General features: G+C 45.4%; 1 protein-coding gene across 1 annotated transcript in view; it reads right to left on the bottom strand.

Moving 5' to 3' along the window:
* Positions 1 to 26,713, bottom strand: part of PARVA (parvin alpha) — a 153,216-nt gene that overhangs the window by 8,861 nt on the left and 117,642 nt on the right. Inside the window, exons 5-12 of the mRNA XM_009459955.5 lie at positions 24,598 to 24,738; positions 16,770 to 16,885; positions 12,558 to 12,616; positions 9,682 to 9,701; positions 7,858 to 7,919; positions 7,153 to 7,221; positions 3,508 to 3,609; positions 2,696 to 2,768 (exon numbers count right to left, since the gene is read on the bottom strand). Coding sequence (XP_009458230.4) covers positions 2,696 to 2,768; positions 3,508 to 3,609; positions 7,153 to 7,221; positions 7,858 to 7,919; positions 9,682 to 9,701; positions 12,558 to 12,616; positions 16,770 to 16,885; positions 24,598 to 24,738 — 642 coding nt within the window. The remainder of the gene's footprint in view (positions 1 to 2,695; positions 2,769 to 3,507; positions 3,610 to 7,152; positions 7,222 to 7,857; positions 7,920 to 9,681; positions 9,702 to 12,557; positions 12,617 to 16,769; positions 16,886 to 24,597; positions 24,739 to 26,713) is intronic.

Here is a 26,713-nt window from a genome sequence, read left to right as displayed (position 1 = left end):
AGCATTGCTTGCCATCTGGTCCCAGCTATAAGACTTCTTAAATTTTAGATATTTAGTCCTACAGACTTCAATCCTGCCTGGTACTAGATGTCTTCTGAGTCCCTGCCTGCCTGTTATTCTGGAGTCTTAACCATAATTGATGATGAGTCTACTTGAAAGGTGATAACAGGGTGGACATGTGCATTTGAAGACATGTGGCACAATGCCCTAAATAAAAAGCAGCCAGCTGCATGACAATATTTCTTTTTCTTTCCTTTTTTTTCTTTTCTTTTCTTTGAGACAGGGTCTCACTTTGTTGCCCAGGCTGGAGTGCAGTGGTGCAACTTCCGCCTCGCAGGCTCAAGCGATCCCTTCCACCTCAGCCTCCTGAGGAGCTGGGACCACAGGCATGCACCACTACACCTGGCTGATTTTTTTTGTATTTTTTGTACAGGTGGGGTCTCACTATGTTGCCCAGGCTGGTCTCAAACTCCTGAGCTCAAGCCGTCTGCCCACCTTGGCCTCCCAAAGTGTTGGGATTACAGGTGTGAGCTTCCATGCCTGGCCATTATTTCGACTGCTCCACCGGTTAGGAACTTGATGCTAACCCTTGGCTTACACTAACTCAGGCACTAAACAGTCATGAAGCCTGGGCAGCAAGTCATCTCAGATACAAACCCAGTTTCTAGGGGATTTCAAGGCACAACAGAGCTTTGAGTGTTAAACAGCACAGCAGAGAATGCATTTTCCTGACCTTAAAAACATGTTGCCATGAAAAATGCCTCCACCACAACCAGTTTGATTTTGAAATGCCCTCAAAGAATTACCCACATTGGCACCCTTTGAAATGTCTGCATCATTTACTTCCAAATCTCACTTTCCAGGTAGAAGCATAAAAACCAGACGGAATGCTGGGATTCACTTCTTTCAAAGTACAATTTCATAAAATGCTATTTCCATTCCCCTTTACGTACTGGAAATTTGCAGCATGGGCATAATGCCCTGTGTCATAACAAATAAAACATGTGTTTTTCCATCCACATCAGTCTGTTAGTTTCACATTCAGCAACTTAATAATTGCATAAAAATATACCTATATTCCAAAATATTCCTATAGATTGATTTATATTGGGAAAATTATCTGTCCCAAGGGAAAGAAATATCCCAATTCTAAAATATCAGAAGTACTTCCAATCTGTAACCAGGAAGTTTCATATTAAGTGGTTGAAGAAAGTGGAAGCAAAATGATGGTCAGAACTTTCTCACTGTGTCTGTCCTCCCAGAAGCAGGGTGCTCATCATCTGCCCACAGAACAAGAAGAGTCCATTCCTAATGGCATTAGGAAGGCTGGAGTGGCCTTGCCAAAGAGAGAGCCCCAGGGGGACACCAGCCTTACTAGAGGCCCTCCCCAGGTCTCAGTTGACCAGGGGCTTAGGACAAGGTGGTAATAAATGAGAACAGGAGTTGACCTTTGTTGGCTAGAGTCAATAGATAACGAGTCTGGAAGGAGTCATGAGACAGGGTCCCCATTCTTCCCCAGGGGGGACTTTTGCTCATGCTGTCATTCTGTGTGGCATGCACATACTTCTCTCCCAGTCTCCATATACCAAAGCCCTACCTGGTCCTTATGGTTGAGCCCCACTGTCTCCATCAAACTGTTCCTCCCCCAAGACAGAAGTGGTATCACCTCCTCAGTCCTCACAGACTCTTCCTTGTACCTCTTTCGTAACAGTTCCCATGACTGTCATTTCATTTTGCTAACTGGCTGCAACTTTTCTCTTCCCTGGTTGGCTACACATGCCTTGAGGTTCAGGAAGGTCTTACCCCTCTTGTTATATCATGGTCTACAGGGTCTCAAGCCCACTAGACCAGGGCATGGCCCCCACTAGGTGGGGGTTTGGATAGAGGAGCTCAGAGCAGAGGCAGGAAGGGGGCATGAGAGCCCACCATTCCTACTCATCCACTTGCCTATAAACTACCAGAAAAGTGCGAGCAAAAGGGCCACAGATGGCATTCTCAGTGTTCCCAGGGGACATATGCAGGAGATTATCTGCAGCACAGTGGTGACCTGCCAGCTCTGGTGAAATGGAATACTTCAGTCAGTAAGGGGCAGAAAGCAAACATCCGTACCAAGACTACTAAGAGAAGTGTGCCTCCTCTGCTCACGAGTGCACGTGTGCACTCTTAGCTCGAGTATGCAAGGGCTGCAGAAGCACTTGTTCCTTCTGCATTTCCCCTCAGACTTATATTTACAACCCAAACCCCACAAATCATGGCCTGTCCTCAGACAGAGTCTGAGCAGGCAGAGCTCCGCATCTGTAAGGAGAGAAGCAGTTTTGCTCAGCCCAGAACTGTCTGCGCTGCACCTTCACCCCGACTGGCGGGGACACAGCTCTTTGGCAGGTCAGCACCCTGTGCAGGGACAGGAAAACCTGGAAATTGGGCACAGGGCAGTTCCTGCAGCAGCAGTTCTGCTCGGTCCCTGATCCCCGCGATCCCATGCATGGCATGTGTGGGATTTCAGATTCTTTTCTTCCCCTGGCTGTGCAGCTGGCAGCTCACAAAGGGTCTCTGGGACTGAGCAGCTGCACCGAGTCCCACCTTCCCCAGCAATGAAGGCTTCAGAAAATGCTTCCCTCTGCTACAAAATCTGAGTACTCATGTGCAGGGAGAGGGTCTCACTCTGTTGTCACAAACCCAGGAAAGAACAAAGTACCTTCTGGCCGCGGTTTTGGCTTTTCCAACCCTCCATCTTGCATGAGCTCAAAGGCAAAGGAGACATTCAAGACCTGGCAAGAGAGATGCAGACAGCATGTACCATTGCACACCCAGGAGCCCCAGGACCTGGCCCTGGGAAGTGAAGGAGCCCAGCACTGTAGCCAGAGGGACAGAGGCTGAACTAATTTCAAGGAGAAATATGGCTACCAAAATGGGCAGGCCACCTGGAGGGTGAGCTAGCTGATCCTAGCTTGCTGTTGGGAGAAGCACTCCTGGAGAAGCACAAAACTCCCTTCATATCCTACTGTGTTCCTGTGTAAACTGCCAGGACTTCAAATTGGGGGTGTCAGTGCACACGTCTGGAAGAATCAGATGGCAGGACATGTTCAACAGGCAGAGCAGGCTTTCTGCTGTGGACCAAATGCCTTTGTGTAGCGAGCAGGATGTGGCAGCCTATGAGAGGCCATCGGAACCAGGCTAAGCATGAGCCTCAGGTCTGACCAGCTTCACAGTCACTTTCCTTGTCATCTCTGGGGAGAGAGGAGGCTGGGCTGGGGCACTTGACAGGAACACAGGGCAGGGGACCAGGGCCAGGCTTCAGGGGAAGGGAAAGGCAGTCAGGGATGCCCAGTGGTCTGCAGGTAGCTCCTTCCCAGCTCAGCTCTTATAATGGGTCCCACCTCCAGGCACTGAAGACGTTGAGCAGAGGGGAAGCTTCTGCCTTTTTTCTGGATAGCCCCAGCATGGGTGTGGGCACATGAGTCAGGGGATGTGGGCTAGGGGGCCTCCCTTGATGTCCCTTCTCCTTACCTTCTGTTCAAAGCTGTCCGGGGTCAGGAAGAAGCTGTGCAGGGGCACAAAGTAGCCCTCCAGGAGCCCCATGAGCAGCACCAGGTACACCCCATCTGCAAACTGGAGGAAGAGCCAGGTGATGGCACTGGCCCCTGAGCCTCCCAGCCAATCCCCATCCAGGGGGCCCATCGACTTCTGTGCTATGCCACCTGAAGCCTACCACCCCAGCCAGGCTGCTAGCTGGGGGGTAGGGGCAGTGGCCCGAGACAAGGAGGTCTGCTCTGCCCCACGTCTGGCTGGCACAGGAGCCACAAGCCCAGGCCCTGATCTCAGCTGACCCAGCATTTACTGAACAGAGGCTGTGTACCAACTCCTGGTCTAGGCATGGGGACCAGAGCATGGCGGGGGGTGGGGGGTGGGGGGTGGTCAGTGTGGCTCCTGTCCTGGAGGAGTACACAGTCTAATAGGGAAACTGGTGTGGGGGCAAGGCACAGCTGCTCTGATGGAAGGAAGCTCGCTGGCCTGAGTGAGGTTGAGAAAGGTCGCCCACAAGCACTGAAGGCATCAGAGGAGTCTTCTGGAGGGGACAGAGCCTGAGTGGAGAGCTGAGGATGAGCAGGATTGGCTAGAGTGGGACAGAGGGAGGAGGGGGAGGTGATGTCCAAGGTGAATGGCATGAGGTTCCTAGGGAGATCTGTGCTTTCTGAACAGAGAAAGGACTAGTGTCACACAGGGCTGAGCATTCTTTCTCCCATCTCTCTCCAGTATTACAGCAGCAGAGTGCAGCTGTTATGAATGTGGGCTCTGGGGCCAGGCCTCCCAGGTGCAAATTCCAGCTCTCTCACCTACTAGCTATATGCCTTGGGCGAGTTATGTCACTTCTCTGTACTCATATGTCTTATCTGTAAAACAGGGATGGTAACAGAATAGTATCTACGTCACAGAGTTATTGTGAGGACTAAGCCAGTTAAATATGCAGACAGGGCCTGTAAACTGCTAGGCATGTAGCATTGAATAAATATTAAATATTGCTATTACTGTCTGGGAAAACAACAAAGCAATCAGGACATGACTTACTTGCTCTTGCTGGCAAAAGCAGAACTATGTGCTGAGGGCCCTGGCAGGAGGCTTGCAGCTCGGTCCCTTCCTAGGCAGAAGAGGCCAGATTGGTTGGGAAACCAGGCCCAAGGGACAGGAGAGTCCCTCAGCTAAGTGCGGAGGCTGCTGCTCTTCTGCTCAGGGCTGGGTGAAGTGAGCATACACTGAGGGCTCAGGACAGGCTTGTGGAGGCCGGGGATGATGGACCTTGGGGGGAGCAGGGGTTCCAGGTAGGGGGGATGGCCTAGCAAAGACATAGAGGTCAGATGCACATCTGACATTCTAGAACCCTTTCAAAGGAGGCTGGGCCACCAAATGTTTATGAGTGTATATAGCTGCTGGGGTTTACAGAAGGCCACATTTCTTGGAATCACCTTAGGAGCCCAGAGTCTGCTCAGAGAGCTTTCCAGGTAGCCAGCTAGCCGGCCTGCGGCTCAGCCGTCATTAAGGGCATAAGACCCTGAGCTTGGGCTTGCCTTAAAGGCAGCTCCTGGCCGAGTGCGGTGGCTCATGCCTGTAATCGCGGCACTTTGGGAGGCTGAGGCAGGCGGATCGCTTGAGCTCAGGAGTTCAAGACTGGCCTGGGCAACATGGTGAAACCCTGTCTGTACTAAAAATACAAAAAAATTAACCGGGTATGGTGGTGCATGCCTGTAGTCCCAGCTGCTCAGGAGACTGGGGTGGGAGGATCACCTGAGCCTGGGAAGTTGAGGATGCAGTAAGCCGTGATCGTGCCACTGCACTCTAGCCTGCATGACAGGAGTAAGACCCTGTCTCAAAAACAAAAGGGTAGCTCCTCCCAGCTTCCATCCATCAGGCCTGCAACTCAGGTGGGAACGGCCTGAGCATGACTCACCCTAGGTGGACACGGGAGAGCAGACCCCAGAGTCTGTCAAAATCAAGGCCCTTCTGGTGGGAACTGAGCAACTGGGCTTCATTCAAGCTGTGGTGAGAAGGAGTTAGGAGTAAAAGAATCCAATCTGTGAGCTCAGGGGTGACCTTGGGTTAGGGTTGGGGTCACTGACAGCTCTGAGTGCCAGGCTTAGACTGCTCCTCACCTCCCATGGCTGCTTGCACTGACTTGGTAGGAATCGTAGATAAAACTGTAGAGACCCAAAGTGCTTGGCAGTGACCCCTGTCATAGCACTCCCTGCCCTTGAAAACGGAGCTGATCATTCCAGGGCCCATTCTAGCTCACTCAAGGAAGCGTCACTTTTCTAGAACATTCCTTATTTCCTACAAGAGTACATGAAGCTCATTTCACACAGTCTAGACACACTCAAATGGAGCTCAGCAACAGGCTGGCATTTGTCTTTAAAATAAAAGGAGGTACCCAGATGACTGAAAGAGAAGTATAAGGCAGAAGCTCAGCAAGAATGAAAGGAGGTGGGGAAACAGGATTCATCAGGCTCAAAATATCTCCCCAATAAAGATTAGTTAAGTATAAAGAGAGGAAAAATAACTTTATAATAGGGAAATCCGGTGAACACCATCCTAACCAAATAATCCACGTTATCACTAGCAGTGGGACTAATGGACAGAGTGCCTCCCCCTGGGATGCCCCGGGAAGAACACAGCCTTACTTGGGGCGTGCTGTTAATGAAAATGCATGACCTGAATCTAATATGTGCAGAAAAGACAGTCTATAAACCAACTGGCCTGAACACTTCAAAAAGTGTCAATACCACAACAAGAAAGGCCGAGGAGTTGTTCTACGTTAAAAAGAGACTAAAGAGATGTGACAAGTAAATGCAGCATGTGAGCAAACTGGACAACTGGCAAAATCTGAACAGAGTGTTTTTTCTAACCACATGATGTTGCCATTTTAGTAGGTTAAGAACAGTCAGCTGGGCGCGGTGGCTCATGCCTATAGTCCCAGCACTTTGGGAGGCCAAGGTGGGTGGATCACCTGAGGTCTGAGTTTGAGACCAGCCTGACCAACATGGTGAAACCCCGTCTCTACTAAATACAAAAAATTAGCCGAGCTTGGTGGTGCATGCCTGTAATCCCAGATACCTGGCAGGCTGAGGCAGGAGAATCGCTTGAACCTGGGAGGCAGAGGTTGCAGTGAGCCGAGATCTTGCCACTGCACTCCAGCCTGGGCAACAAGAGTGAAACTCTATCTCAAAAAACAAAACAAAACAAAAAACAAAAACAGTCGAATGTCAGCAATTTCATATGATTCAATCTAAACAGATTAATGTATTATGTTAAAACTGCCTGCCTTTGATAATTGTGTTGTGGTTACCTAAGAGAATGTGCTTGTTCTTGAGAGACATATGCTCAAGCATTTAGGGGTGCAGAAAAAGAGAGAGAGGCGTGGCCAAATATTAACAATCGGTGCATCCCAGTGAAGGGTATATGAGTATTCATTCTTGTAATTTTCATAATAAAAAGTTGGAAAAAATCCACAGAGACTCAGTCCACCCCTCCGAGTAGGACAGATTCCCATGCCCTCATCCCCCTCAGCTGGGAAAGCCCTCCTGGCCAAGTGTGGTGGGCCACTTGGAACAGGGGCTGTAGGGCAGGGCCCTGCCTCTAGCTGTGCTGGGGTCTGTCACCCACCTGGGTTTCCAGTTCTGTGACCTCCAGGTTCAGTTTATTCAGGTGCTTGTTCACGAAAGTGATGAGTGTCTAAAAGAGAAGCAAAGCAGGCCCTAAGCTGGGGACTCGCACTAGTGCAGGAGCCTGTGGCTGCTCCGTGACTCCCGTGAGGGCAAGGGTGAGGGTGAAAGCAGGGGATCAGGCCCAGCCAAGAGCCCCGGGCCCAGGAGCTCTCTCTGCAAAGGCCGTTGAGTGCATAGGGAGGGCCACAGGCTCTACTTTGCAGTCCCATACAACTCAGGGCGTGTAAGGAACAAGGAGGTCCCAAGAGGCAGAATGATAGGTGGAGTGTCTGAGCCAGTGTCTGGGTGGGGGAACTGAAATAAAATGATTCCACTGGATCTCTCCTTCCTGTCCCTTCTTCGGCACAGGTGCCTAGGCCAGGGAGACAGGGAATTCTGTGAGGAGTGGGGAAGGCTGAGATTGCTGGGGTTAGCCTGGGTAGGAAGACAGGCTGTTCATGCTGATGGAGGGGAAAAGGCCCAGGTGCAACATCCAGTGAGGAACAGACAGGTACATGGATGGCAAGGGGGAAAGCCCTGTGTGTGCAGAGGTTAGGTGATGCCACCAGTTCTGGCAGGAAGCTCGCAAGCTGCAGGGATGGGTTTTCCCAATGTTCTGTTGCATCTCGCTTCCCTCTGTCCATCCCAGGCACCCCTTTCCCACCTTTTTCACCACATTCAGCTTGTCTGGGGCATGGTCGAACAAGGTGTCAAAGGCATCACGTTCTGAAAAAGAGGGAAACACAATGTGGAGCACAAGAGCCGATCCCTGGCAGGGAAGCCCACCTTGGGTCCCAGAGCCATGCGCCTCTCAAGGTCACAAGGTCAACTACCGATGGGAAGCCTCTGGGGTATAGACTGTGCTGGGAACTCTGGAATGTGATTTGGGGCTAAGATTTGGGGTGATTCTCACCCTGGGAGCCTGTGTCTGTGTCCGTGCATGTGTACATTATTGGATTGGGGCAGGCTCAGGGCTCTTTTAGGTAGTGTGACCCGGGATTAGTCATTTCCCTTCATTGTATTCCATTATATCCTAACTTAGCTATTGTTCAGGTGTTTCTGAACCTCTGTAGAGGGAGAATGTTATCCAAATATTAAATAACTTCACCCCCCAATTTTCAAAAACAGGAGACCCATGACAAACAAGCTGGCAGAGGGCACAGAGAAGAGGGCTGGGAGCCAGGGAGCTCCAGGATGGGATATGAGCTCTTCCTCTTAAGTGATCTAGGCCACTTCAACTCTTTGTGCCTTAGTTTCCTCTTCTATAAAATGTCATTTTAAAAATAACCCTCCCTCAGGTTTGTCATGAAGATGAAGTGTGAGAACAAGCATGTGCGTGCTCTGTAAACTCTGACATGTTCTCCTGAAGTGAATAATTTTTAGCATGATTGAAATATTTCAAAATATTACCCACAGTAAATATCAGGATCATAGAAAATAGCAAAGCCATGCTCCCTGCAGGGATTCTCCTTGCTGCAGCCTCCGTGTTCTCAGAACCGAGAGGTGACACAGTGGAAGGGATCTGACTCAGGAAAGGAGAAGGGTCTCCAAGGTGAACCTGGGGCTGGGAGGGTGCGAGGCCCTCAGGCCTGCCTTTTCCAACTCTGGCACCAGTGGGTAAATCTGAGACTACCAGGAAGGGGATGGTGATCCCTAACATTCATGGACTTCATAAACAAACAAACCCAGTCGTGATAAATGGAAGAGATAAGAGCTGTGATGAGGGAAGAAAGAGAAGACAGTCTCTAGAAGGACAGAGTGGGGAGAGGGGACAGTCCTTGTGTTCATGCATGTCTTCCTTTATTTCCACGAGACAATTAGAGCAAAACTGCCCTGAAAATGCCCAGGACCCATCCAGACGCCTCGGGCAAGCTAATGAATCTTTCTGGGCTACAGGTCTCTCATCTCTAAAATGAGGATAATTACAGTAAATATTTCAGTGGGATGTTATGAGCATTAGATGATTTAATACGTAGAAATATTTTAGCATACTTCCTAGGACATAGTAAATGCTCAAAACATTTTTTTCTGAGGACACTTTTGGTTCTTTTTGATTGTTGTTTATCCATCTGCACACCTATCACCCACTAAATAAGCACTTGCAAGTAGTGCACTGGCAAGAATAATAAACTCGGAGTTAAGTGCTGGGTAAACCAAGATCATAATCTCCTCCTTCACCCTTGGGCTGTGGGGTCCCAGGGGGTGTAATCGTGGCTTCATGTGTTTACTGTGAACATCAATAGCTACAAAAGTGCTTTGTAAATGGCAAGGTCAATGGCCTGATAACTTTCAAGACAACTGTGCAGGTGTAGGTAGTCTTCTTCCCGCCAGTAAGCTGTCCCTCCCAACCCAATTGGCCATGTCACCCAGGCTGGTGAAGACATATATCCAGGTGACAAGCTGAGAGCCTGTTCCCCCCAGCTGCTGCAGAATTAACTAAAGCCCCAGTGCAGCCACCAGTGCCAGAGGACAATCTTATGTGACTTACCATGCCTCCCGGAAAGAGCCCTGGAGGAAAAAGAGAAAGAAAATAGTGTGACTCTTCTCTTGTCCCTTATAAGAGGCCAGTCCTCTGAAAGGACACTCCATCACTGCTGGAAGCCCACCCCATGCTGCCTGCCACCCACCTGCCCTTGGTTGAGGAGCTCAAAAAGCCTCCTTCCATTGGCATTTTATTCTGCACGGCCTCCAATTATTGAGACTTTACCACATTACCACCCATTTCCCCCGCTCTGTTACACCCATATAGTGGTGTAATGCAAAGCCTGGCATAGTGATGCCTAAAGGATCACTTTTTGCCTTAAATAAAATCATATTATTGCCTGCAGTTAAAGAATATTGGACTCAGGGGCTGAAGATTTCCAACCAGAAAATCTTAGAATTCTTACGAGTGAGCTCAAGCAACCCCTCAATGCAGAATTTTACTGCCTAGGTTGCTGTGGGCAGGTCAGCTTTGTCTCTCTCCTGTCCACCCTGTAGTACCCACCAAGATGTACCTGCCATTGACCCAGGGTAGGTTTTCTCAAAGAGTGCAGGAACTGGAACCACACTCATAGCAGAGAAGCAGCATAGTATCAAGAGCACAAGCTTTAAAGACACATCATTGAGGTTTAAATTGCACTGAGTGATTTTTTTGCTGTGTGACTGATATGGTTTGGCTGTGTCCCTACCCAAATCTCAACTTGAACTGTATCTCCCAGAATTCCTACGTGTTGTGGGAGGGACCCAGGGGGAGGTAATTGAATCATGGGGACTGGTCTTTCCCATACTATTCTCATGATAATGAATAATTCTCATGAGATCCGATGGGTTTATCAGGATTTCCTCTTTTGCTTCTTCCTCATTTTCTCTGCCACCACCATGTAAGAAGAGCCTTTTGCCTCCTGCCATGATTCTGAGGCCTCCTCGGCCATGTGGAACTGTAAGTCCAATTAAACCATTTTTCATTCCCAGTTTCGGGTATGTCTTTATCAGAAGTGTGAAAAAAAACTCATACAGTGACCTTGGGCAAGCTAATGAACCTTTCTGGGCACCAGGTCTCTCATCTCTAAAATGAAGATAATTATGGTAAATACTTCAATCAGATGTTGTGATTATTAAATGATTTAATATCTAGAAATATTTTAGCATAATTCCTAGTATGTAGTAAATGCTCAAAACACTTTTTTCCAAATACACTTTTGGTTCTCATAATGATTATTATATTGGTTTATCCATCAGCACACCTGTCACCCACTAAGTGAGCACTTGCAAGTAGTGCACTAGAAAGAATAATGAACTTGGAGTTAAGTGCTGGATAAACCAAGGGCACAGTCTCCTTCCTCACCCTTGGGCTGTGGGGTTTTAGGGGGTGTAATCATGGCTTCATGTGTTTACTATCGATATCAATAGATAGGAAAGTGTCCCATAAATTGTACTGTGTTGTCATTATTAGGACATTGCATCCATGTTTATGTCTTTGTGGCAGAGAGAGGGACCATAGAAAGCATAACATGCATCCGAGAGATTGTTCAATAATCTGAAACTTCACACTCCCTGGTTTGGGAGTTTCTCCCAGGCCATGCTCCTCTCTGCTCTGTCGTCTTCTTTCCCAGAGGTGAAATAGTGGGCACAGGCAAGCCCAGCATAGGGGAGGGGTGGTGGGCGGTGGGACAGTGAGGAATTCTCCTTTCCCAACAGGCCTGGCTCCTCCCATCCCTCACAGAACCAAGGCCAAGTTGTGCCCTATAGATCAGTTGACCCTTCAGCTACCAAGACTGGCCTCTGAGGTGATACAGAGGCTGCTTGATGGGGTCTCAATAGGCCATAAACAGGGCATCTTGGGAAAGGCCACTTTACATCTCTGGCCCCTAGTCTCGGCCTGGAATGCCCACGCCCCTTAGTCCTTGTTAAGCCATGTACACAATGTGATCTAGACGGGCAGTGCCCCAGACTCCTGTCAGCCATGGCTGGGCAGAGGGCAGGAACCTCCTAGAGACTGGATGGGCTTGGCAGGTACGGGTCAGCTGTGCTGGAGAAAAGATGGAACAGCAGCTACAGAGGGCAAGGGAACGAAGTCACAGCTGTGACCACAATAAATCTTTCCTACCTCTCTGGGTGGGGAAACTGAGGTCAGAGAGGTTAAGGGACTCACCTGGTGAGTAAGTGGCAGGGCCTGTATTTGAACTCAAGTTGGGTTGGCTTAGCAGCCTCTGCTCTTTGCACTATGCTGCTCTTGTTCAAGGGAGACTCAGAGAAAAGTCTGGGGAGCAGGGGATGCTGAAAGCTAACTGCCTGACTTTGCATGGGGCCAGGGTTCAGTTCTCGGGATCACAAACTCACCCCACACTATGAATTTTTTTTCTGCTTGAGGAGAAAACTCCTGTTCCCCATGGCAAAATTTTGATAGGTTCTGATATCCCAATTTCTAAAAATAAATTAAAAAAAAACCCCCACCCCAAACCAAAAGACAAATCTAAGGTAGAGAGGCTTTCTGGGTCATGGCACATGACCAAATCAGATTCAGAAAGGGAAGAAAAACGTCCTTTTGAAGGTTAACAATTTAAATTCAACCCAGTGTTTATGGCATGATGATTTCATGCTGGGTTGGCTTTTTTTGGGCACACTTTTTCCTGGAGTGGCACAAAATTAGAATTTTTCAATCACTGCTAATTCCGTCTCCCTACTTCCCCACCCAAGTTTGTACCTTAAGCATTGAGAGGCATGTTTTGAATGCATGGAAAAGGCTAAACTATAATCATTGGCTGAAGTCTAATCCCTCCTGCAATCCCAATAAATGAAAACTAAATATCAGCAAATGGATGAATTTCAGAGAAACATCTGTGTTCCATTACAGAATCGCTGGCAACAATGGTGTTGACATACTCTGTGTTACCAGTTATTTCCTCTTGGATTTGCCGAGACTGGAGGATTCCTTCTCGTTTCTGAAATGGGGGTGGGGAAAGGGGTTGGGAGGAGAAGAGAAAACTATGCTTTAGAAAAATACAGAAACACTGATGAGCATTCCTGATAATGAGAAAGTTACTGGTGTTTAAGAAATGCACCCAAGATAAGATAATGCTGGAAGTGAAAGGAGGTCTTGATTTTCAGGGACTGGACTGAACCATTAGGACGCAAGTGCAATTAGTGTTTAGTCCAAACAAGTAGGCTGTTTCTTGGATGGTGAATCTTTCCTTTCTTTATTGGAAGACATTCTGCTGGAAGCAAACTGTTTGCCTCCTGGAGTAATCCACAATAAACCAAATGGAAATGAAGGCCAGGGTGTGTCTGCCCTCCAGCTGGGGCCACAGAGGGAAGCTGAGAAACACATTTAACTGGGGGGCTGGGTGGAGGAACTGAGGCCAACTCGGAATTCAGACAAGAGGCAGAGGGTTTTTTTTGTTTTGTTTTTTTGTTTTTTTTTTTTTTTAACTGATAAATATGGGAGCTTTAAATAAGTAGTAAGTCCTCACTCAGGTAACTAGCTTATTCTCTGAGAAAAGGTTAAGCACGTTAGAAACTCGTCCGTCCGTCCGTCCATCCATCCATCCATCCATCCATCCATCCATCCGTCCACACTTCTCCCATCAACTTATCCTCTTTCTTGTTTATTTCATTAATCAGTGCCTTCTATGTACAAGGCCCTGTGCTGGAGTTAGAACAAATACTATGGAGTATATGATATAGTTTCTGCCCTTGAGGAGCTAAAGTCAATCGGGATAGATGAAGTAGACACCTGAGAATGGTTACCCCAAAACAGTCCTGGTTTATCCCCACTGTCCCAGCATATTAGTAAGATTCCCTTTCATCTCAAAAGTGTTACGAATAATAGATTATGTGGTCACCCTCGGCAGAAAGTGCTGAACGCAGGCCAGGAGCAAGCACTTTTAGCTAGAATGGTCAGAGAAACCTTCCAAGGGGAGGGGGCCCTGGAGCTGGACACTGAGAAGGGGTTATTTCAGGGGTCCAAGGGGAATGGCCCCAGCCAAGAGGCAGAGGCAGGACGCACAAATGTGTTCCAGAGGCCATCCAGGGGAGGGCAGCTGCCATCAGTCAGGGGGCAGCTCTGAGTGCCAGTTTGGAGGGTTTAAAAAGCACTGTGTGGGCATGGGAGCTGACGAAGGAGGTAATGTTGGGGTGCAGGAAGACTTTCTGATGGGTGTGAGGAGGGAGATTCATACTACTACGTCCCTCCACCACCAGCACCAGACACCTGGAGGATGCTGTGACATAGCAAGCGATTGACCAAGCAAATGCATCTTCCCCAAGGCTGAGATGAGTGTGAAGAAGGAAGGAGCCTCTGAACTTGGGTGGCTCATCTGAGCCCTGCCTTCTCGAGCCTCCTGCCCAAAGTTCCACAGAACCCAGCATCCTTGCAAAATACTTTTACAGAAGAAAGGAAGAACTGGATAAGGCCAAGAGTCTATCTGGCTTAGATTAAGAATGGACTAATCAAAACAAAAAAGGAGGTAAAAGAAAAAAAAAATCTATCATTTAAAGAGGACCAGGTGAAGATAAATCAGGACTTCTTTCCACATGCAGTTTCAACACAGGCAGTGTTTTCATGTGGGGTTAATGGAATCTGTGTCCTTGTCCTGCATGGCCATTCATAGACATAAAACCTCATCTCCAACTTTATGCAAAATTAAATGGAAAAGAAATCTGGGTTCAATAACCCCTCACACAGCATCCTGATTCACCTCCACCCATTATTTGTTCCCTAAAGAGTTCTCCCTGTGGTTCAGTCTGTGACTCACCACCAATTCTGAGTCTTGCTTCTGTGCCTGTTCAACTTGATAAGGCAAAAACACCCCATAAAACCTGACGTGCATTAATGCCATTCTATGGAACATGTCCTCTTTTCTCCCTCATGCTAACAAAACAGCCTACAGGAGAAATTAAACCAACAACAGGCTTCTGATGGCCTATAATTGAGCTCAAAATAAGGCAGGAGACACAGGCTCGCAATGACCACTGTTTCAAAATAGAAGCCCCCTCTCTCCTGCTCATATTTTCAGTCATCGTTCAGTCTATAGTAATTCCAACAGGCAGATTTTATTATTTCTGTTAGAGGGCTGTTTATTCTAGCTGATAAGAAAAGTCTTAAGATGTTCAACAAATTCATGCACAAAGAACTGGACTGGATTTGTCACAAAAGAGAAGATAAGGGCAATTTAAATAAAAGTATTTATCTCCTCTAGTGATAAGAGACCTATTATAAATGAATATAACAGCAGTATGTTTACTTATGAAAATAATTTTTAAAAATTTCAATGTTAGTGATATGTGGTCACTTTTAAAGTACTCTTTCATGAACTGTTCCAGGAACCATGATTAAAAAAAAACAGACTATATTTTCCAGAGCAGTCTGAGGTTCACAGCAAAATTGAGAGGAAGGTACAGACATTTCCAGAGATTTCCTATATATTCCCTGCCCTGACACATACTTGTCCTCACCCACTTTCAATATCCTACGCCAGAATGATACACTTTTAACAACCGATGAGCTTATAATTGATACTGTCACTATCACCCAAAGTCTATAACTGACATTAGGGTTCACTCTTGGTGCTGTCCATTCTATGGGTTTTGACAAATGTATAGTGACATGTACCTAAAAATCCTCTGTGCTCCCACCTATGGGGACGATGTCCACCTATTCATCTCTGCCTTCCTAATTGTAGTTTTTAAAAACATAAAGAATTGCATTCACACATTATTGATTGGTAAAAATAACATGACAGAGATGACCTGGACTCACTAGGAAGATGCTTGAACCAGAGTAGTCTGAGTTGGCCACATATCCATAGCAGACATAAAATGCTTAGTGCCATGTTTGATACAAGTGAAGAGCTCAATAACGAGGACATTTAGGACCTTTTGGCCAGTGGCACTCGGTATCTGAGCCACACACATTCCCATTTCCTATGAGCCCTCTCTGCTTCTTACTTGTAGTCCTATCTCCTCAGCAGGCAGGGCCGAGGTGTCATATTCCTGTTATACCTTCTTAATGCTTAGTGGAGTTAAGTACCCAGAGGTGTGGAATAAATAGTTTTTCACTGGGGGACAACTGATCAGTTGATTAGGAGGACCATTTCCTCATCTCCTCCTGTTGACAGCTGATCCTTGGAAGTTCAACTCAAAGTCCTTTTGTCTTGGAAACTGGCCTGGTCTGATAGGGCAAAGTCTACCAGCCCTCAAGGCTTTTTCTTATCAAGGGATGGCAGAGCCACTGTTATCATTCCCTATTCCAGAGCCTGGATCGCCAGGGAGCTGCTTAGATGGAGAGCTCTCCTTTGCTGCATGTTTATTTGGAAAAGAACAGGAACAAGCAAACAAAAGGATGACCTTTTGCTAAATGGGTATAAAGTTGGAAAATAAAATTGAATTTGGGTATTTAATGGGGTTAGGAGCGGAGTGAGATAGTCACAGGGAGAGAGCACACCCTCATTGTGGAAATTACACAGCCATATGTGAATGGAAATTCCATCCAACAATCTGGAAAAGATGACTTGAGATCCCAGCTGTGCTTCTGTGAGTGGGTGAACAGTGGCAGTGCCTTCAATACAGACATGGCCAGTTGGGGTCTCTCTCAAACACATGCACATGTACACACACATTCCCTTATATGCACAGATATCGTTCTCCCCATACCTAAGTATCATTTGTTTAACCAAAATATTATGGTTCTCCATGGTTTGCAGGGCACCTGTACACTCCTGTACACAAACTCACACACACACACACACATACCCACATACCTTTCCTCCTGACCCCATGACACACAGCTCACATACATACCACAAACCCTCATCTACACATTACACAGAAAACTCAGACAAAAACACATAAACAATAGGCACATACCCCACACAAAGCTATCTATACACAAGCACACGCTCTTCCATCTTGTGTACACTTACCAGGGGAAGCCACCATGCAACAGAAAGCTCATTCAGTGCCTCACAATATACTGCACACCCAGGCTCACTCAACATTCATGCAGCCATCCTTCTAATGATCTACTCGACGCACCATAGGAACTCGACCTCCACGACTCTTCAAAGACACAGATGTTTGTAGTGTTATCTGTCTTACCTGGACCACAACCACTTGGATGGAAACATGGTCTGGGAGTCGAATTGGTGCCCGGAAATACTGAGACAGAGCAACGAGCAGGTGTAAGATGGCCACCAGGCTCTTGGCATGAACAGCTGAAATGAAAGAAGATTGAAAAATTACAGCATCTTCTTTCAGGTTCTAGGCAATCTAAGCAGATGTTCAAAGTGTAGTAGTACCCCACTGATAGAGTTTGGATATTTGTCCCTGCCCAAATCTCATGCTGAAATGTAATCCCCGGTGTTGGAGGTGGGGCCTGGTGGGAGGTATTTGGATTGTGGGGGTGGATCCCTCATGAATGGCTTAGTGCCATCCCCTTGGTGATAAGTACACTTGAGCTCTCACATGTGATCTGGTGGTTGAAAAGTATATGGCACCTTCCCGCAGGCCACTCTCTCTCTTGCTCCTGCTTTTGTCATGTGAAGTGCCTGTTCCCACTTTGCCTTCTGCCATGAGTAAAAGGTCCCTGAGGCCTCCCTGGAAGCCAGGCAGATGCTGGCGAATTAAACCTCTTTTATTTATAAATTACCCAGCCTCCAGCCTTTCTTAATGGCTATGCATGAACAGCCTAATATATCCACCCAATGTCCCTTTATACCATGCCTGAGGGTCAGGGGACACCTGTGGTCATCACAGGCCTCACTCTGGGCCCCCTCAAATCTTTCTTTTTTTTTGAAGCAGGGTCTTGCTCTGTTGCTCAGGCTGGAGTGCAGTGGTACAATCCTAGCTCACTGCAGCCTCGAACTCCTAGGCTCAAGCAATCCTCCCGCCTTGGCCTCTGTGGAGTAGCTGGGACTACAGGGATGTGCCACCACGCCTGGCCCCCTCAGTTCTTTGCCAGGTCCCATGGGGCTCCTTCTTGGGTCATATTATTGCCAGATTTCCAATGTGGCACCTCTCTAATCCCAGGTTCCCATGAGGATCCTGACAACTGCTGAGCTCTGAGCTCAGATCAGCTCTCTCCCAGTCCCATGTCCCTGCCCACTCCACTCCAATCACCATAAGCATGTCTGCTCTGCACTCCCTCTCCCTTCCCACTTAACCATGAACTCTGGATTATCACTACTACCCTTGTCTCAAGACTGCACATAAAGCACACCCTTAATAAATAAACATTGAGTCAGGAACACTAGGTCTCTTCCTTGGTTCAGGGCTTTAAGATCCCTGGAAGAAGCCATGAGAGAGACATTCAAAGGGCTATGTTACTTGCTTGAGTGTCACTATGGTCACTGTAGGCAATGCCCTTTAAGGAGCAGCTGGGACGGGATGTTACTGAGCCAGGGGGCTGCCAAAGCTGCTGAGTCATGTGCTCAAAGTCAAGCCATTTACACCAGAGAAGGCAGGGTCACACTGGGTTGTAGTTTTCTCACTAGATGAGGAGAAAAAGACTCAGTGAGGTGCACAGAGGGTCAGGCAGACTGGAGCCTGAATTCTAACTTTATAATCTACCACTTATTTACTGGCTACATGGCCTTGGGTAGGGTAGGCCACCGAAGGCCTCTGAACCTTAATTTGCTCATCTTTACAAATGGAGGTAACAGAACCTATGTGCATGTACAGGTTGTAAAGATTCCCCAAAAGCCTTCATTAAAAAAAAAATGAAAATAGTTACACTAGAGTGGATAGTCTTAATTTTTTTCCTATTTCAAAATATTCTTTAGAATAAAAATCTGCCATCTTTTCAATTAAAACAAATTCTAGCCACTGTTGAACATTTGTGTGCCCCTATCATTCCTGCCTCTCGACATGTCTCCTGGGAGTTTTCTCTCTGATGCTCCTGGAACACAACAGGTGGCCAGGAATGGCTGATTTTTTTTTTTTATTATACCTTATGTGAATTTACCTGGCACCTAGGCAATTAAAACATGCCAGCTTTATTCCCTTTCTTTCTCATCAAAGGGAAGATTCATCAGATATTTTGCCTGCCTTCACAGTCCTACCAGCTTCACAGCTTTTCATTACAGGGGGCATTTAAGGGAATAACAACAACAAAAAAATGCCTATTTTGTGTTCTTCGCATGCACTAGGCCCATTACTAGGATGTCATTCTGTCTTCCCTGGGATCAGTGAGTCTGATTTAGCAGAAGCTTTGAGAAATCACTAAGAAAAGAGAATGATTCAGACATTCCTTTGTAACTCATTAGGGTTTCTGGTTATCACTGCTACTTCAAAGAAGGTTTTCTACTGATTATGAACAGCAGCTCACCATCACCACAAACAGAAGCTGAACTGCTCTGAACTCCTAGCCTTCCAGAAGGTTTCAATTTTGGGCTTTCGGGCCTTGTTAACTAAGTTTTACCCAGACTTACAGCCTCAAAAAAAGATCCTGACCCACTGTGACCCACTGACATGGTGTGGTCACCATCAGAGGCAAATCCAGGTTTGCTCTTCTCATCAGAACTACCGGCCCACCACCTGGCATCACTGAGGGTTGTAAGAACATTTGCTACCCCTCTCCCCTTTAATGGCAAAATATAATGCTAGAAAAGCTGTGATCAAATAAGTTGTTCTTATACCCTGGTGACATTGTACACCATCTCCATTGTCTTAGTGAGCTATGCAGAGCTATACCATAAGCATCATATAGATGTCAGACTCATTCAATGAATGCTCTATCCTCCTGGGATTTTTTTTAGAAAGAAATAGTCTATAGTCTCACACACATACATACTACGCTACGTGTACAAAGATGTTACTGTGTAATATACTATGATGTTTTAGAACCCTGGAAAACACTATGTCCAATAACAAGAGGATGGTTTAGATCAGCATTTTTCAAACTTTTAAGTATTAAGCACGGAAATCCTTTGTTCTAAAAGTTGATAGTTAAAACTGATGAAAAAAGTACAACTGCTCCGCTTAAAGTGAGGATTCTGGAGTCCTAACTGCAGCCTACCCATGACTTCTTGTCTTCTCCTTGGTGATGCTAGAGTTTCTCCTTGCAAATCCCTAGTTTTGGACCAACCATAGTTGAATAACCACTGCTTTAAGAAGTTATGGTATATACACATAATGAATAGTTTGCATGCATTGAAAATCATAGTTAAGATAGTATAGCTATATATATGTGTATATGTGTATATATCTATATACACATGTGTATATGTGTGTAATATACATAGCTATAAATATACATTCATGGATATATGCATACATAAAAGCATATACATATGTATGTATATCTACATATACACACACAAACATGTGCTTGTGGCCAACATTTGGAAAGGAATATATTTAAAAAAATGAAAATAGTTATGCTAGAGTGGAAAGATAGTTGTTGTTTTTTTTTGAGATGGATTTTTGCTCTTGTCGCCCAGGTTGGAGTGCAATGACTAGATCTCGTCTCACTGCAAACACCTCCTCCTGGGTTCAAGTGATTCTCCTGACTCAGCCTCCCGAGTAGCTGGGATTATAGGTGCATGCCACCATACCTGGCAATTTTTGTGCTTTTAGTAAAGAGGGAGTTTCACCATGTTTGCCAGGCTGGTATCAAACTCCTGACCTCAGGTGATCCACCCACCTTGGCCTCCCAAAGTGCTGGGATTACAGGTGTGAGCCACCATGCCCCGCCAGATAGGTTTTTTTTCCCCCCTTTTTTCTTTTTTCTGAGATGGAGTCTCACTCTGTCACCCAGGCTGGAGTGCACTGGTGCAATCTTGGCTCACTGCAAGCTCCGCCTCCTGGGTTCAAGCGAGTCTCCTGCCTCAGCCTCCCGAGTAGCTGGGATTACAGGCACCTGCCACCACGCTGGGCTAATTTTTGTATTTTTTAGTAGAGACGGGGTTTTGCCATGTTGGCCAGGCTGGTCTCAAAGTCCTGACCTCAGGTGATCCACCCACCTTGGCCTTCCAAAGTGCTGGGATTACAGGTGTGAGCCACAGCGCCCAGCCTTTTTGCCTATTTTCAAATATTCTTTAGAACAAAAATATGCCATTTTTCCAATTAAAACAGATTCTACCCACTGTTGAACATTTGTGCACCCTCATCATTGCTGCCTCTCAACACGTCTCCTGGGAATTTTCTCCCTATGCTCAACAGAAGCTGAGGCCAACATGTGCCCGCAGTCAAGTCAGGAGGGAACATATGGGATAAGAGTAAGCGCCCAGGCCTCACTGTGCAAGCCGGGAACCGCAGCTGCAAGGCTAAGAGTGTCACTCTAGGGCTGGAAAGCAGTATTTAAAACAGGGCTGCTGAGTTAGAAATAGTCTTCCAAACACGTCCTGTGGTGGAAACAGAAATTGGTGTAATTTTTCTGGAGGTAATTTAACGTTATGTATTATGACCTTAAAAATGCTCTCACCCTTTGGCCCTAACATATCACTCTTGAGTATTTATCCTAAAGAAGTAATTGTGGCTACAAGCAGGGAGAATGCATCCAGCTGTATTGATATCAGTGGGAAAACGGAGAACAATCTGAAAATCCATTATCAGTTAAATAAATTATGGTAGATCCATACAATGTCACATTATATAGTATTAAAAGTGACATACAGAAGAATATTTAATGATTTGTCAATATATACATCTTCCAAACAACATAAACAGGTTGATCTCATTTTTGCTAAAAGTTTTTTATATATACATATATAAAATATTATACACTACTTATTACACACGTACAGACACACACACAACTTGAAGAACACAGCACAATGTTCACGGTTCTTGTCTCTAGGTGGGCAGTGAAAAGACAAAAGTCCCTGCCCTCATGAAGTTTACCTTCATAGTTTCTTAACCTCTGTATGCCCTGACTTTCCCATCTGTAACATGGGAATAAAAGAATTTTTACTTCAGATGGGTGAGTGAAGATTACAAAGATTAAAATACATAAAGTGTTTAGAAGAGGACAAGACATACAATAAGCATAATACATATGTTAAATGTTAATATTTAAATTTATCTGCACTTTGTAAATTTTCAATAATGAAAATTACTGTTGTGAATTAGAAAAAAAAAAAAGGAAGAAATCCCTAAAGCCCCAGATCAAGGACCTTGGTAACTCAGCAGCCTGTCCCTACCACCCTCATCCTGAGCGGAGAGGCGCCACAGTGTCCTCAGGTTTACATCCACGGAAGGTAACTGAGAGAGGAAGACAGAGCTTTTCCCCCAGGAGCTGAGCCTGCCACATTCCTTATGGAACAAGCCACTGTGACTTTGTAAACAAGCCCAGCTCTTCAAAAGCCCCAAGGCATCACAGGGAGCTAGCCACCAAGATGAGATAATTATTCCCTCTGACCTAGTAATCCATCTCAGTTCTGGAAATTTATCTAAAGGGAGTAATTCAAGAGAAGCAAAAAGAGGCACAAGCTAAGACATTCAGTTTGGTGCTATCTGATATTAGAAATAGGTTGGGAAACATCCTAAAAGGATAGGCATCAACCTAGGGTTTAAGTTAACTGTGGGATATCTACCCTAGAAAATAGAAACAGGTATCAAAAATTTTAACTACAAAGACCACGAGGGAATGTAGAAAATACGTGTGATGTAAGATCAAGCGAAAAATAACAAAACACAAAAATGTATATGACTTGGGCCAGGTGCAGTGGCTCACGCCTGTAGTCCTGGCACTTTGGGAGGCCAAGGCGGGTGGATCACCTGAAGTCAGGACTTTGAGACCAGCCTGGCCATGGCGAATTCCTGTCTCTACTAAAAATACAAAAGTTAGGTGGGCGTGGTGGGGCATCCCTGTAATCCCAGCTACTCAGGAGGCTGAGGCAGGAGAACTGCTTGAACCCAGGAGGCGAAGGTTGCAGTGAGCCAAGATTGTGCCACTTCACTTCAGCCTGGGCAACAGAGTGAGACTCCATCTCAAAAAAAAAGAAAAAAAAAGTGTATATGACCTGACCAAGCAAAATGATGCAGTGATGTAACTAGTAACAAATGAAACAGTGAAAAGAAACAAATGAAAACAAACAAATGAAAAGCTAGATTAGCATGGTAATACGAGTGATGATTTTTCTTGCACACATTTCCCCGTAAGCAATTAAAGTAAGCATAAACCAAACAAATCATTCAAAGCCATTGGAGACAATGTTCTTCATGTGGCTTTAAAAGACCCTGTTCTAGGCTGGGCACAGTGGCTTGTGCCTGTAATTCTAGCACTTTGGGAGGCCGAGGCGGGCGGACTGCCTGAGCTCAGGAGTTCGAGACCAGCCTGGGCAACATGGTGAAACCCTGTCTCTAGTAAAATACAAAAGAAATTAGCTGGGCTTGGTGGCACACGCCTGTAATCCCAGCTACTCGGGAGGCTGAGGCATGAGAATCGCTTGAACCTGGGAGGCGGAGGTTGCAGTGAGCTGAGATCGCACCACTGCCCTCCAGCCTGGGCAAGGGTGAGACTCTGTCTCTACAAAAAAAAAATAATAATAATAAAAGACTCCGTTCTTCTATCTCAGACTTTCCCAAATTGGGTGCCATGATAAGTTAAATATGTTTGACTTGTTTTTTTTGGAGGGGTACAGGGAGGTGGTCCATATTCAAAGGAGCGGGAGATAGGATCAAACCAAACTAAACAGCAGTCTTCATTAGAGGACTTCTCTAATGTTTATGACTATTGTGGATTTTTAAAATGCAGATACATTTCCCAAACTAGTCATCAACCTCCCTGCCCTGCCTTGTTCTCCCCCATTGACAATACTAGCATTCCTGGAACACAGTGAAACAGAGCCCCTCTCCTTGATAGCATCTAGGGCCCAGGGCACGGCCTCCCCTCCTCCTGCCCTCAGGTGTCTCCCTCTGCAGGCAAAGAATGCCCTGTGCCCTGTTCCCAGCGTCACTGCTGTGCAAAGCAGCTGATCAGGCTGTGCGCAAAAACGTGTAATTATGCTGAGGAGGTACTTGGTGTCTCAGCCCCAGTGTCAGATGTTAGAGACCTGCTGGAGAGATTGTGACTGGCAGTTACTGGGTTTCTAACTTTAGAGGTGAAGACTCCATTTTCTTTCCCAAGTTTGAAAAGTATTTTTTTTTTGTAGGGGGCTGTTGATTTTAAGTTGTGTAAGTGAGACGCAGTAAAGCATAGTACTTAACCCCTTAATACTTAAAGGCAAAACACAGTCTAATCTAATCTTTTATTAATCTAAATTCATATTTTTATCTATTACAATAAACTTTGGAATCCAGTTGCTACTACTAGATTCACCTAATCCCCTGATTAATTCTGATAGGGACTCATTAAGTCCGTATTAGACACCGGGCCTTTGGAGCAGCAAATGAACTAATAATTTATAAACTAATGATTATTATAAACTAATAATTTATGCTTTCTGAGGTCTCTGAGCTATGCTAGCTGTAAAAAGCTGAATTTTAACATCTTGTTTCAGTGCCTATGATTTCAGCCATATCTTTGCTCTTTCTAGAAAATGAAGGGGGATTGGAAGGGCGTGGGCTTTGGAATAGACAGAACTGAATCCTTGCTCCCTGCTTCTCAGCTGTGTGAATGTGGGGACCTCAGCTTCCCAAGCCTCTCCAAGCTGCAGACAACAGCTTTCTCAAAAGGCTGTGCTGGGACTTAGAAGAAGTAGCTCAGTGAATGAGTTTCCTTCCCTTCCCCATTTCACGTGAGGTTTCTATGCAAAGCCTTTTACAGAAGAGGAACGTGAGATTTTGACATTCTGTTATTTTTCCCCAATGGTATGGATGGAACTTCTTCCAAGTTCTGAGGAAGCGGGGCAACTTGTTCAAAGATAAATGAGTTTGACACCCCTCCCCTGAAGCCTGCCAAGCTTATGGATGGCTTCTTGGGGAAGCCCCATGGCAGGGACCACAGGCATTGTTTAATGGTGCCCCTTTCCTTTGTTCAACTCACAATCCACATTCCACTTGATGCTCCTGGGAGGAAGTTTCAGGGTTTCATTGATCTTCTCCAGGACAGTCTGCAGTTTTTGCTTCTGAGCAATCTCTGACTGGGTGACCTCAGCCACATTTAGCTTCTCACTCTCCAGTTTCTCTGAGGGTGACAAGGGAAAAGAGAACAGCTGTTATGCTGGGCCCCAGACAACCCTACTGCATGCACTTACTCAGTTATTCGGTCTCTCATGCACTCATGCATGCATGTACTTTTGCAACAATAGATACTGGATGCCTACCAGCAGAGGGACACTGCTGTCCCCTCATCACCTTAGGGTGGCACCAGCAGCATCAGTACTGTGAGAGCCTCATGATCATGACTTGAATCCCCAGATCCCAGGGGCATTTAACCTAGCCTGTCATATTTGAACACTATCATTCTGGAGTTTTCTCCTTCTTTTCAATTCTATCTTCTCCAAGGACATCTCTGTGCTCCGACTGGAAAGCCTTCTCTGTAGAGTTAGTCAAGGCATTTTGTACATTCCTGTAGTACAGTCTGGTCAGGTCCAATCATATTTATCTGTTTTAAGTACCTTCTTTCCTTTTAAACCCACCTGGAAGGTAACTTACTTAATGTGTCGTATTTAGTCAATTCTAAGGCACATATTTTTCACATTTTAACATCCTTAAAGTCAGGTTGTGTTTTACTGGCATCCTACAATGGCTGCCAGCTAGGTGGAAGGTCTAAGAGTTATCATTGTCTCCACGGGCGTGAACTTGCTTGTAGCTCTTCACAGTATGATTACTTACATGTCTCAATAAGCCTACATGAGCACCTTCAAAAAGTATAAAATAAAAATTCTCAGCAACAAGAAAGCATTGAGTAATAGCTTAAAGTGATTTTTCTCTTTCTGAGTGGTTTTTATATAATGGTGTGTTTTAAAATCAATAGTTTTTTAATGCAATGACATAACACCTTAATACTTAAAAAAAAGGAAAAACTCAGTCTAATCATTTTATTAATCTAAATTCATATTTTAATCTATTACAAAGAAAAAAACAACTTTGGACTCCTTAACAGGAAATTGGTTGCCTACCACTGGAACTCACCCAATCACTTCTAATTAATTTAAGATTGACAGAACTGCACACATTTAAAATATCTTTTCTCCTAATTTTTAAGGGCTGCTATACAAATTAAATTTTACTATGTATCAATATTTTCCCTAATGCTTACATAATTTATTTTCAAGTAACTGTGGTTTATCTAAGTCAAATGCCCCTTGAGTCATTCTTTGAAGATAAAGTTGCCCAATGGAGAATTTATGCAGGTTCTGTGGATTTGTGAATTTTTTTAAGCACCTCAGTAGGATAATCTCAAGCTATTCTTACCTGTGATGGCCTGAAATGTTCTCTTTAGTTGTTTAAGCCATTTTTATCTCTAAAGTTCAGGGATTTAACAAGAATATATCTAAATGTCTTCTTCTTACATCTCGAAGAGACCTTGTGTGTGCCTTATCCATTTTTAGGCTGAATTCTTATCTTGGATCCTCTCCTACTGAAAAAATGACAAGTTATTTTCTTTCACTTTTTCCCATTATTTTCAGATGATGTAATTGTCTCTATAGAAGCAAGTTATTTTAATCTTACTTTGCAACTACAAGCATTGGATAGAGGCTGCCCAAAATGCTAGGTTAAGAACCTTCTGGTCTTATCTTGGCTCAGAGGCAAAGATTGCAGGCAAAGATTACTGATGACTGTTGTGAGAGAGGGTTGGGTGGGGAGGAGAGGAGTGAGGAGGAGCCACTTGTTTGCTAGCTCTGCTGTGTTACATCATTGTCTATAAATTTTCATATTTAAAATCTGGCATTGAACAGATTTTCAGCTTAGGTCTCTGAGTCTGTTTTCTAGGTCAATAACTTTTTCTTGCACAGTTGTCTAGTTAATTCTTATTTTTCTAAAAATGGTGTGACATAAGAAGAAATATACATCTTGCCTCCTTGATCTCCCTTCCTAGCACAGAGCTTCTAAAAACCTTGTAACTTTCTGAAAGATGATAGTGGCATCTATGGTTATAATATTTGGGTTTTGTCCCCAGTTCCTGAAAAAGCTCTGAAATGATTAAGGTAAAAGGA

The sequence above is a fragment of the Pan troglodytes genome, chromosome 9, assembly GCF_028858775.2.
Source record: "Pan troglodytes isolate AG18354 chromosome 9, NHGRI_mPanTro3-v2.0_pri, whole genome shotgun sequence".
Classification (NCBI taxonomy): domain Eukaryota; kingdom Metazoa; phylum Chordata; class Mammalia; order Primates; family Hominidae; genus Pan; species Pan troglodytes.
Note: the sequence above shows the minus strand (reverse complement) of the source record. Positions and strands in the feature narration are given on the sequence as shown.